Raw genomic sequence first — 13404 nt, 5'->3', positions numbered from 1 at the left:
TTTCTCCCCCTCGGCACCTGATCGGGCGAGGGGCTTAGTTGCTGGAAGGAGGCTGACGACCCAGGGTGGGGTAATTCGCGAAGCGGAGTCGGCAGGTAGAGGTAACGGGCTGGGCGAGAGTCGTCGGGGAGCCGGGGAGGAGAGAAGGGGAAAGGGTGCGGGGACAGCCGCGGGGCGCGCCCGGTGTGCGGTGCTGGGCACGGCGGGGAGGCGGGGGAGGAGCGGCGGCGGCAGAGCGCGGGCTGGGGCTCCTGCCCACCCGCCTTTGAACCGGGGCAAAGCATAGGCGGGGAGAGGGGCCGGGGCAGGAGGCGGGCGGTGACATCAGAGCGGCCGGGCGGATAAGGTGGGAGAGCCGAGGGAGCGGAGGGCGAGAGAGGCGTCGGCAATTAGCGGCTGCCTCCGGTTCCCGCACATCGCACCGCACCGCAGCTCCGGGCACCATGCAGAGGTCCCCCCTGGAGAAGGCGAACATCTTCTCCAAACTTTTCTTCAGGTGGGAGCCCCGGCGCGGCGGGACGCGTGCGGGCGGGGTCAGCGGGCCGGGCACCGGCGGCGCGGCTCTGAGGGGGCTCCGCGCCCCCCGCCTGCCCCGCCCGGCCGAGAAGGGAGCTGGGCGCCAATTAGTTCTGGAAAGGTCTGTGGGGAGAGCGGTGGGGGTCTTGCTTGTTGATGAGATCACTCTTTTTTTGTTCTTGCTAGGGTTTTAGCACCAGGAATGGGCTCTATCAGGTGTCATAAACAGTCTCTGGACCTGGACAGATGAATTTATGACATAATTTGAGCAACCTTTGGTAAATTGCTCAACCAGTTAATCTGTTATTTCACTGTAAACTTTGAGAACACTGGGGTGGTGGGAAGCAGAGGGGAAATGCTCTCAGAGCAAGGATTCCTTCTGTTTGACTTTTTGAATGTTGCTCAGTGCACCAGTGTAATGTACAATCTTACTGGGAGCAGTTCCTTTTAAGCCTTGAAAATGTTCTCTTACAAGCACACTTCTTTCTCAAAACTTCTAATAAAAAGAAAAGGAGCCAATACCAATGCCTGGGCACAAGGTACTTTGTAAGACAATATGGAAGCCTGAACATGTTTTATGTGACATTGCTAGAAATGACACTGCAAAGTTGAGAGAGCAAATAATCTATCTGGCGTTGGCCCACATGCCACTGGTTTTGCAAGGGTGCTGGATCCCCCTTTTGTTACTGAAGGATCTTTTGCATGCCAGGGAAGGAAGGGAGGAAATCTTGTGTAAGATATGAACATGGTAACTGAAATGGGAGCACGTGGTGGAAAACCGTAACATTGGCACTAGGTCCCTGCCTGAGCAACTGGGAGCTTTTAGATCACTTTTTAATCTTTTTTAATCCTTTTAGGATAGGTTTCAGCAGGTTGGTCTGTACCTTTTTTGAAGTTTCTTAAGGGAAGGGAATCTGTATGAATCACTCTGTTTGCCTTTCATCCCCCCCGCCCCCCCTTTTAGCCAGATGTAATAGTGAGTAGGGATTCCAAAGTTCCTAAAGTGTTACACACATCCAGGTAAAGGTGAGGATCCTAGAGGTGTTCTCCAGTGGTGCTGCAGTGGGAAAGAAGCCATACTTGCTGTCAAATGCTGTTAGAGCCAGGGAGTGTGGATGATTGGAGTGTAAACCTTTACAAATTCTCCATTCAGTCAGTTCTCCTGTCAAGTATAAGACAGGAATCTGTAGAAAATAAGTCTGCATATTAATTTAATTGCTCAAGGAGCCACTTGTTCTATTCAATTTTATTTGTTTGTAAAGCTTCCATCAGACTAGTGTTGTGATGCTGAAGGTATGAAGAAAAAAACCCAATAAGATGAAGCTCATTAAGTGCATAATTAAGTCTTTGAACCTTAGCTGGTCTTTTAAAACCACAGTCTTTAAGTCAATTAAATAGTGTTTTAATCATGCTTATCATGCATGATGCATTATATTGTGCCAGCCATCAGTCAGATGGCTGTAACCAAAGTGATAATAATAATGTATATAAAGTTAAGGAGATGTTTATGATTAATATTGACTAGAGCAGAGAAATGGAAAAAAGATATATGGAAAAAGATTGCTTTTTCCAATGATGATGAAATAATTGCTTTCAAGTATATGACAGAACGTTTCAGTGAAGTAACTTCTATAGGAGGCTGCCATGCAATTACGTGTGAAGTACCAATCTGAATATAATGTGGTAAGTTGAAGATCGTGTTAGCAGAGGTGGTTTTAAAGTGTTAGTTGTCATTATTAAGGAAATCTTGCTGATAGATATTATTATTTAATATTGTATGAACCACTATGAGCTAAAGATGTGTAAACCTATTGGCAAGGTTTTATTGTTTTATAACGTATTCTGTTCAGGCTGGAGAGATGGGTTGAAATGTGTTCTAGTCAGAATGGAGCTTCTTGCTCATAACTGAGTAATTTAGACATGTTTCAGTATTGTTTTTATATTTTCTCTTAATTCTTTATACCAAAAAAAAAAAAAAAAAAGAAAATATATCTTGGCATGCAAGGAGTAGTATATTAAAGAAAATCTTACCTTTTTATGTTGTTTCTAAGATTAGTGATGCTACTGGGGCAAAAAAAGGATAATTGCTTGGGGTGGTCATGATAGAAAGTATTCAAAATTAGGAATTAACTTTCATCCAAAATTTTTAACAATTTTTGTTTAAAAACTGAGCTTTAGTGGGTAAGAAATGAGGTGTGAAGGCAAGTGGTTTGAGATCTATTATGATGACACTTGGAAAACACTTCATACTAAGCGTTTGAAGTTTCAGGGTTTCTTTTGTTTTATTTTCCCTATACGTTGATCCCTTTTGATCTCAACTGCATGCAAGACATTTTTTTCCTATGTATTGGCAACTTTTTACCTTGTTTAAAGAAAACAGTTTTATGCAGAAGCAGTCAGAGGTCATATGCTTAGCTTCATATTCATTGTGAAGCTTAACTTTTGTCTTTATAACCATTACTTACTTTCTTTTGTAGTTTCGGAGTTTTGCAGGGTCAAGGCTATACCTTTTTTTGCTAACAATGCCAGAGTACTTTGCAATCACCCAGTTTTTATTGAAGATTAACTGAGATCAGGAAGTATTGTTAATTAATCAATTTTTATCTGAGTACCTGCACATGGAGTTATTGCTGGAGTTTCAGAAATGGCTGCAACTATGGGACAATTCTGATTTTATTATTTTTTTTACATGTGACTTTAGATGCTGAACAATAGGTTCTCAAAAAGTAATCCTTGTGCTCCTGTTTAACTCTTGTCTAACTCTAAGCATATACTTTTGCTTTCGTGTATACTAAATGTAACAACTCTTGGCAGGACCTAGTATGTTAGTGCCTGATTCATTATTAAATCCAAATGAGAAATACAGACTAAGCCAGCTTTTGTGCCAAGTCTTCTCATGGATTCAATCAATCAGGCCTGCTCTAGTTGCTTCTTTGTTTTCAAAGCAGAAAGAAATAAATCTGCTGCCTCCTTATACAGCTGTCGAGTGGTTCCTAGAACAATTTGGGACATAAATGTTGGATTCCTTCTTTTCCCCTATGTGTGCCAGGAGGGGTAGGAAAAGGAATTCAGTTTATACCTTCCCTCTTCTAGGCAGTAGGACCACGTGTTACCAGTGTTTGACGGTGAAGGTGTTTCAGTTTTCTATCTCTGGCTCAGCTACTCTTTCTGAAGTGTGTAAGCAAGAGTGACTCTGTAGTCTACTGGGTAAGGAACTTGTTTGTAAGTCCTGATTTCTGGTCTGAGACCACTTCTTATGAAATCTATTAATAACCCTTAAGGAGGATAACAGAATCCAGGACTTAGGTTTTGAAAGTACCTAGCCCATAGGCTACAGTCATGTTATGCTATCACTCTTTGTAGCTTAATTCACTCATAGTTGCAAGGTTGAGAGTGCCTTGGCCAAGATAGTTTCTGGTTTGAAATTCTCATGAGAATTAAATTGAATCCCTTCAGAGAAGGAAACTGAAGCCAGACCTGCCCTAGGCAGTTCCTGCTCTATCCTTGAACTGTGTATCTTAGAGTTTAATACCGGGAGGTTACTTAGGATTTTGATTTCTGAACAGAGAAGGATTTATGTGTTATCCTCGAGAAGTTTGGGGTTTACTGTATTGACTTGTACTCAAAATGCCTCCTCAAACTGTCTTGAGTTCCTAAAAACCCCAAATGTTGTATAGGAAACTTCAAAGCTTAATTCACGTCTATAAGTTTCATTCTGGAGGGCAGGTGTCTAAAACTTATCCCAACCAACATATATTTGAAGCATCTCCTATCGATACCTAGCTGTAGCATTTTGCTCACCTTTCCTCTTTGAGTAGGAAGCCTCTGTGTACACTGGCGACTATGAGCAGGTAGGCTGAACTGCACAGTGTTGTGGCTCAGTTGCTGGGGCAATCAGCTTAGACCCTTCCACAAGGTAAATTTCCTTAAGTGTATTCTTAAGGCCCTTTATTTGTCTAGTCCCAAGGAGCTGCCTTTCCCTGATCCCAGGTAATCATAAGTCCTGCTGTTAGTGATAACCAAGCATAGATGCAGCTGCAGCACAGAAAATTTCTCTGTGAGGCTACCTGATCATTTGCCTGTTGCCTCAAATGGTCCTTGTATGCTCCTTCAAATTACATGTGCTCCTTCAGTGCTTCTGAAAGTCAGCCCCCAGGTGGTTCAAAGATGTGCATGCAAGTTTTGGACTCCTTTTGAAAATTTGATTTCTATTACTATTTCCAAGGTAAAAAATGAATCTTGAAGTGAACTGTAGAAAGGATACTTGAGTATCCTACACTTGAAGTAATTTCAGTCAGAGGAATACCTTCTCTAGCAATAAGGCTAAACTGTGTCCTTGGCTCAGGCTGATGCTGCATCTTTGGCCTAACGAGCAGAAATGCAAACCCTGCATAGAACAGGGACCTTCTTTGGCTGCTTTATAACTCTAAAGCACAAATGTCTGTATCAACTTGCATCTGAGTGTCTGAAATATGTTTGAAGACTCTTTTCCTCTTACAGGAGGAAGACTTAATATCTTGATACTCAAAATTAATTATCAAGCATTTGAAAGATCTACAGACCTTTCTCTACCTTGTTATTCTCTACATGCTTATTTGATTTTGTGGTATAGAAAATAATCCATCCAAATCCTTGATTTTTATTTTTCTTTTTTTAATACTGTAGGCATTGACATGAATTGTAGTTTTATTACCTATATTATAGAGGCTTCTAAATGCAGATTTAGACGCCTCTATAATACAAAGAAATTTGTATATTTCTTGAAAGAAATTTGAAGTCCACTCTACTAAGCACTGGAAAATATTTGATAAGGAAGTCTGTTTTGAAGATCTTGAAGCACAAAGGATGGGCTAAAAAGAAGTTTCCTTATTAGTTCTATAGAGAATAAAGTGGGATGTACAACGATTGTGAATTGTCTTGGGAGCATGTGGTGGTGTCAGTGCAGTTTGTGTGAGATCTCCTGTCCAGCACGTTAATTGCACAAGGGTATTTCTGCTGTGACAAAGTTATTTCAGAACATTTCTAGAATGAACAATTATCACCTCTTTCATACTGAAAAATCTTAGTCTCTGAATATCTACATTATTGGATATGCTGAATTTAAAAGTAGTGAGAATAGTGTGACTTATCACAATGTGACTTGTTGCAGGAGACTTCTACAGGTTGTTGTTATCTTGGTTAGGGTTTTTTTTTTCCTATCCCCCTTCTCCAACTTTACAGCAAATATATGTGTAGGTATAGTGGTTGTGGAGTCAGAAGGGTACCAACTTGATACCTGGATAATAACATGGTACATTGTGGCCTCTAAAGTAAGTTAAAGATCTAGTTAAATTAAACTAGTATATAAGAAGACTTTAGTGAAACACAGTGCCTAATTTTGCCATGTGAACTTATAAGATGCAATTCAACTGCCTTCCATGAGAGTGGGGGTATGCCTGGGTGAGATAAGCAAGAGCTGGGAGACTGTTTAGGTATTATTTCCTCTCATAAAAGCAAAAGGGTAAGTATGAGCTTTTTCAGTCAGCAAGTAAATGAACCAAGGCTGCACTGTCATGAAGCTCCCCAAATTAGGAGAGAATAAGTAGGCATTCAAGACATTTTGAAACAGCATTGTTTTTCCATTGAAACCAGAATCCTCCTTCCTGTCAGATATGGGTAAGCGTAACCTTCCTTCAGGAGAGGGTAAGCAGGAGGGGGGAATAATCCTGAAAGGCAGTGCTTGGGGTGGCCTGCTGCAATGCTAATATCTTACTCCATGGGCAAGATTGTGCCTTAAGAGAAAATCCTAAGTGACAGCTGGGAAAGGTAGTTGGTTTCAGGTATATTCCCATGTTTTAATGTTAGTATTTATCTTTTTTATTTTTTTTTTCAACTTTTAAAATAAAGAATGTGAACCTTTTTTGTATTGGACTCAATCTGATGTCTCGCTTCAACTGGTTTCACCTTAACTCAGTTTAAGGTTAATCTGTAAATTCTGGGATACTTTTATTTCTCTGGCAATAATAAATACAAAGAAAACAAAATCACAAAGCCCCCACAGTGTTGCTGTGCTCAAAGCTCAAGACTGTTTTGGAAATCAGAAGATAGGAGGCATTTTCTCATTAACTTGCAAGGATCATGCTGAGGAGTAGCAGCATCAAATCCCAGGAAACAGAGAAAATGGTGAAGAGCAAGTAATAAGAGAAGCAGCACCTAATTCAGGATTAATTTCATATTACTGTAATGGCCATTTATATTTTTGATACTTGGTATTAAAATAAAAATAAAATAAATTACAAATGTCTTTACCTGTTCGTGAAGATGTTTATACCTGACCATTTATTAGTCATTGGGCTTGGAACAAATTACATGTTTGAAAAGGGCAGCTGATGTGCAACTGTATGTTATTTTATTATGAAATGTTTCTAAAAAATGCATGGTTAAGACAGTGAAGTGCTAAATTGGGTGAAATTTGTTGCTGTAACATTAGTGATACATCTGAGAGATTTTAAAATTCAAGTAAATCATGAATAGCACTGCTCTGCAACAATTTTTCGCTCATGCAAACTTTCTGTAAGGTTCCTTGTTCTTTTGGAGGACTGGGAGAAAGTAATCTCTCTCTTTTCTTTGCTGTGGGATATATAACAGAGAAAAAGAGTGAAGACAAAGAAACTTCATCTCCTAGCTAGTTGAACTGTAGGTATATGCTGAAACAGCCTTGCAAACCCTGTTCATAGCACATCATCATCACCACTATGTTATTTGGCTAGCTTTGTTAAAGAAATATTTGAGGCATATCTTACACTTATATATCTATAAAATTGACAGGTTTTAATAAATTAATGCATTCTGTCCTTCAATCTTGCACAACTTAACCCCTAATGTGTTTTATTTTCTCTCAAAAAATAGCTCTCAGTACATTTGCAAACTGAAATACTTTGACTATCTTCCTAATTGTAAGGAAAAAGTATTGAATTTCTGGTAAAAAGCATTTAGAGATAAGATAATTTAAATAAGTGTCACTTCACAAAAACTGGGCATAAAAGGCAAGCCTTCCCCAAGAATTGCCATGGAGTAATCCTAATTAATATTTGCTATTGAAATCCTGGGGTTTCAGCAGAACATTGATTATTCTTAAAATGGTGCTGCTCACAGCTAGTGGCAGAGTCGATAATATTGCAGCTAAATACTTTCCAAATAACACCTTATGGGGAAGAATTGTTTATTAGTGAAGAAATTAAAATCTTAATTTTTGTGATCTGGGGGAAAACAGCAACAACAGAAAACCAGTAATCAGTAGAGTCTGCATTTACCTTTAAGCCCTGCAATTATTGTATTTAAATATTAAGCTACGTTGCACTTGTTTGTTTTTAAAGGAGAAAATGCTAAAGTCTTACTATAGTTCTCAGAATATTTGACATCCTATTTCAGTAGGTTACTGTTCAAAACAAAATAATTGCAACCCTGCTCTGTTGAGGGTAACCAAGGGGCAGGAGTAAGGTTGTGGTGCCTGACACTTGTACTCCACGGGTGCACTGACTTGTCCCATCTGTTAGCAAGGATCACACAGATCACCCTTTACAGTTGTGTTGCAGGATGCTCAGAGAAGATGGCTGGTGGTACAGACACTGTTCTGGAGAAACAGTTTTGGGTGTGGTAGAGCTGACATCTCCAGGATAAAGTAAGCAGCAATTTATAACTTGCTGCTGCTGGAATGATGGGTGTCTTTTGGGAGAGGATGGAAGTGCAAGGCCTCTGACAGAGTCTGGTCTGGTTTGACCCTTTGGGAATGTCTGAGATTCTACATGGTACTTTTCCTGCAGCTGGTGGAAATACATGGCTTTACAAACACCTTGTAAAACTTAGGCTCCAAAGCATTATAATAATGGCTTGTTTATGTTTCCTGCTCCACCTCCCCTTAACTGTTAGCAGAAAGGATAAGATAAAGTCAGAGGCACATTTCTTGCCCTCTCCATTGAGATTTAGGTCGAGTTCCTTAGTAGCTGAGGGCACTATGCCTAACTATACTGAGCACAGGTAAATGGGAGTGAAACCATGGCCACCTTTGTGCTGCTCAGTAGATGTTGCTGTGTTGTGCACAGGACGTACACTGAAATGGTCTAAGTCTGATCAGTGACCCTTGGAGCTCTCTTGGAGGAGAGCTGCTCTGTTTTGCAGGTCTTAGATAGCTCAGCCCCACTGTTCTGTCACTGTCTCAATGCCCTGTGCTTCTTGATCTGAAAAGCCTGATGGAGCTACGGTATTCCTGGGGCTGGGAGGAAGATCTGGGTAGTTGGCTTAGCAACACAGAGGCTCCTTCTGTCTTCAGGGACATGCAAAGCAGCCTTAAAGGACAGTCAAATCCTATTGACAAGTTGCTTGTGTTAATACTCTCTGGAAAGCCAAAGACATCTGTCCTGTAGATACAATTTGCTTGAATGGGATGAGTCTGAACATGCTGGAGAAAGCAATAGCTGTACTAAGAAATATGATTACATATTGCTAAGGTGAACGACAAAGAAATGGTCATTAGAAACCTACCAAAGAATATGTTAGGTATTTGATACTTACATATCAATCTTGTAAGGTATTTTTTGCTACAGGCGGTAAATAATAGAGGTGGAACTTGTTTTCCTTCTCTTCTTCTTTTCTACTGTACATCCTTGAAACTTGTCCCCTGCTGGGTTTCATGTGCATGTACCCATAATAACATTCCTAGTTAGTGGCAAAACTCTGACAGCACTACAGGTTTTTCTGTAAAAGAGTTCATTAAATGCCAGCCAGTAATCCAGTGGTATTTGCTAACATAATGCTGTAAAGCCAATCTGTTTCTCTTCCCTCTTGCTCACTTCTTTTCACAAGAAATTTCTCATTCTCAGCAACAATAAGAAAAAACTCAGCATTACACTGACAAATCATTTCCATTAAGACCAAATATAGAAGAACCATATTTGTTGACAAATTCTGACTGAGCTGTGTCACCTGGTATTAAAAAAACATGCATAACTAGAGATTATATTGTCAGTTAAAATAAATTAGTAGTCATTCTGCATTTCAAAACTTTGCAATGAAACTGGATCATAATTGCAATCTGGATGCTACTGAAACCTGGAAAATGGTTGTGTTTATGAGATACTTAAGTATTTTAGGTCTAGTATATTCCTTTTAATAAAATACATACTGCCTCCCACAGTTCTTGACAGCACAAGCCAAGCAGCTGTTGAAAATCTACTTTGAGACAAACATCACGTGTCAGACCAACTCCTCCCACTCCAACCTGAAGCCACTTGGCACAGTGCACAAATTGGCCAGATCTAGTTAGGGTGGGACTTCTGAGCAAAGCCAGGGCAGCTGGGAGATGAACCTCTCTGTGCAAGCCCTGCCTGCATCCTGCAGTAGGAACCTGGCTAGAGACTAGCAGGTCCCCGGGGGAAGGTGTCAGCACTGCTCCTTTAGCTGGCTGGAGGAGTTTATCCACCATAGGTGCAGCTGCCCTGATGAACAGTGAGATGAGGGTGAGAACTTCACTCTTTGATCTGTACTGAAGACTTGAGAGAGGAAGGTGGTTTAGGGACCACATAATTTAATGATAAATGCACATACTTAAGGACAGAGTAAAACGAGACATTTCTAGGCATACAGGAGAGCTGCTAAGCATGCTGCCTTCCCTGAATGCTAATACAGCCACTCTGCTCTAAATGCAGTCGCGTTTTGTTACTTCAGGTGGTGGCAGAATGCCAGAGTAGGTGCTAATCAAAACTATAAATAAAATCATATGTGTGGAGGGAAACAGTGCAATTAAAAATGTTTTCCCAAAACATACAGAGTCTGAAATTGTAAAGCATTTATCTTTTATCAAGTTGGGAATTGCTTATTGCAGTCTTAAAGCATTATTAACGGGCTCAGCAAGCTTATTACCTAGCTGTGGTATTGGCAGTTAAAGTTGCTTAGGAAGTACTCTTACTTACTTGCATTAGCTGCAGTAGTTGTTTTGTGTCCGATAACTTGTATTCATTCTATCATTACCAGAATAACTGCATATACAGAACTTTTGGTGAAGCCAGTCTACAAGAGTTTCTGTTCCTCCAGGACAAGGGTTGACCAGTTTTCTACAAGATGTGCACAAAGCCAACAGCAGCTGGTTCTTTCTGTCATCAGGAGCTGGCAAAATACAAATCAATACCTGATTTATCATTTGCAGTGGCCGTGAAAGACTTTCACACAAGAGTTACTTTAAATTCACGTGTTTTCTTCTAATCCATCTTATTACATCCCTGAAAACGTTGGCTTCTGTTTCCAGTAGAAGTAAAATTTATAGATGTTTTACCAATGATTCTCCAAAGTGGACTCTCCTGACTGCTTTCTTGTAACATACCATGAATCACGTGTTATTTCTCAGCTACAGAGGTGTCAAAGATTGAGGTAAAAGCCATGGGATTTCATCTGAAACCATACTGTTATTGCAGAAATGAGGGATGATAATCTAATTTCTTAGAACACATTCTCTTTGCAGTGGGTGTGATGTAACTGTGCACTTGGGAAATATCTTTGTGCCTTACTGAACAACGGGGATTGTAGACTGGTGTCTTATGCAATTAATGATTTCCTTAAAGTAAATGTTAGAGTGTACAATTGCGTGCACACAGTTGTACGCAAATAGCCTTCAACTGTGTGTAGTGCCTAATTATTTTCTTTTACCTTTGTATCAGCCTCTTTGCAAATTCAGAGGCTGCAATTGAGAATATGGATTACTTTGTGTGTCTGACACATGTTCTTACAGGCATACAGGTACACATATCCAATAAGCTGTTTGTATTTTCTAAGTGACTGTGGCAAACATTATTGCATGTCTTCTGCTGTTTTTTAACTTTTTTATAAAGAAAAAGCAAATTTTGAAATGATTGAGGTTTCACAGACCTTTTATCATCATAAATCATATAGGGTTTTTTACAAACTGTTTACATAGGAAGCATGACAGCAATCAGCCACAAAACACTTTTTTTGCAGGCATTTCATTTTTTTAAGAAATATTTTTTATCAATGGCAGTAAAGCAGAAACTTGAGTAGTTTCAAAATACACCATTAGTTCTTACAGATCCTTGTTTATGTTTTGTTTTAGTCTTTCAAAAAGATTTCCAAACAGAATCTACCACAAAATTTTCTACAAGTTGGCACTTTCCGGGGATTAAGTAGGCCTTTCCGAAGCTGAATTGTTTTATAAAATTAGTCAAGGCTTTTAAAGTTTTTTTTTTCTACAGAGTAGCTTTTTCTACTTTGTTTTAATTTAACATGCACTTTAAATTGGTATTAAATTTTAAATTCAGCATGCTCTTTAAATTGGTATTAAATTTCTAAACACGACATTTGATAAAACAAGTGCGAAATGTGTGCATATGATGGACACAATAAAAATCTTATGAGGAAGCCTGTGAAAGACCTCCTGTGTTGTTAAGCGCGTACTGCAATGTAGGGTGTCAAAGGAACCCCTGTAGAATCATAGAATGGTTTGGGTTAGAAAGGACCTTAAAGATCGTTTAGTTCCAACCACCCTGCCAGGGGCAGGAACACCTTCCACTACACCAGGTTTCTCAAAGCCCCATCCAACTTGACCTTGAATACTTCCAGGAATGGGACATTCACAACTTCTCTGGGCAGCCTGTTCTAGTATCTGGCCACCTTCACAGTAAACAGTTTCTTCCTAATGCCTAATCTAAACCTACTCTCTGTTTAAAGCCGTTCTCCCTTGTCCTATCACTACATGCTGTTGTAAAAAGTCCCTCTCCAGCTCTTTTGTAGGCCCCCTTTAGGTACAAGAAAGCTGCTGTAAATCTCCCCACAACCTTCTCTGGGCTGAATAATCCCCGTTCTCTCAGGCTTTCTTCATAGGAGAGTGCTCCATCCCTCTAATTGTCTTCATGGCCTCCTCTGGATTCACTGCAGCAGGTTCATGTCCTTCCTGTGCTGAGGACCTCAGGGCTATACAAAGTACTCCAGGTGGGGTCTCATGAGAGTGGAGTAGATAAGAATGAAACCCATACATCCAGTTTAGTAATAGTTCTGATTTATTATTCACTTATATGGACATAGCACATAGCATATTTGGAAATACAGTACAAAGATCTCAATCCCCCATTCAGTTGTCTGTTACTGAATCAGCAGGAAGTTTGGGCTGTGATTCCGCCCCAAAACTGATAAAATGCAAGTTTCATTATTATTCTTTTAATTTCATACTTGTAATATAGTTTTGTAAATACAATCCAGAGCTGCACTGTATTATGTCATGTATGTGTGTGTATGTGCGTGCGTGTGCACATAGACATACTTGGATACTGTGAAGAATATTAAGTGTGAGACAAAGCAGCTCCAGGATTAACCTCAGAAACTACTGATTTTTTTTTTTAATTTTTATTTTTATTTCTGCTTAGATGGACAAAACCAATTTTGAAAAAGGGTTACAGACGACGTTTGGAGCTGTCAGATATTTATCAAATCCCTTCTGCAGACTCTGCTGATAATCTTTCTGAAAAACTAGAAAGGTAAGAAAGACTCATGAAATAGTTCAGGAATCACACTGCAATTTTCATATAAAAGCTGTTCGATGAAATGTTAAGTAGCATTGAATGCGAACTGGTTGCACACGGTTGTACTTTGGAGATGAGTGGTATCCCTGGTGGAGATGTACCACCTAGATGCTCTAAAGTACTATATACAGGTACCTGTGACATCTCTCCACTGATGAGAAGAGGCTAGACTCACAGTTTCAGTGTTAGTTCCCCTTTCTGCTGTTCTTTTTTCACAAAATAACCTTGTAAAACCTTGGTGTATTTTTTTCTTCAACTGAATTAACGTTCTTATTTTTCTTTGATACCACTGTTGAAAGAGTAAGTGTTTCTGCAGAAATCATACCCC

At 39.8% G+C, this 13404-nt stretch overlaps 1 protein-coding gene across 1 annotated transcript in view; it reads left to right on the top strand.

The window, feature by feature from the left end:
* Positions 1-443: 443 nt before the first annotated feature.
* CFTR (CF transmembrane conductance regulator) overlaps positions 444-13404 on the top strand; it is an 84859-nt gene continuing 71898 nt past the window's right edge. The window contains exons 1-2 of the mRNA XM_050323786.1: positions 444-496; positions 12921-13031. Coding sequence (XP_050179743.1) covers positions 444-496; positions 12921-13031 — 164 coding nt within the window. The remainder of the gene's footprint in view (positions 497-12920; positions 13032-13404) is intronic.

The sequence above is a fragment of the Myiozetetes cayanensis genome, unplaced genomic scaffold (assembly GCF_022539395.1).
Source record: "Myiozetetes cayanensis isolate MyiCay16 unplaced genomic scaffold, myiCay2020 scf3, whole genome shotgun sequence".
In the NCBI taxonomy this organism is placed as follows: Eukaryota; Metazoa; Chordata; class Aves; order Passeriformes; family Tyrannidae; genus Myiozetetes; species Myiozetetes cayanensis.
Note: the sequence above shows the minus strand (reverse complement) of the source record. Positions and strands in the feature narration are given on the sequence as shown.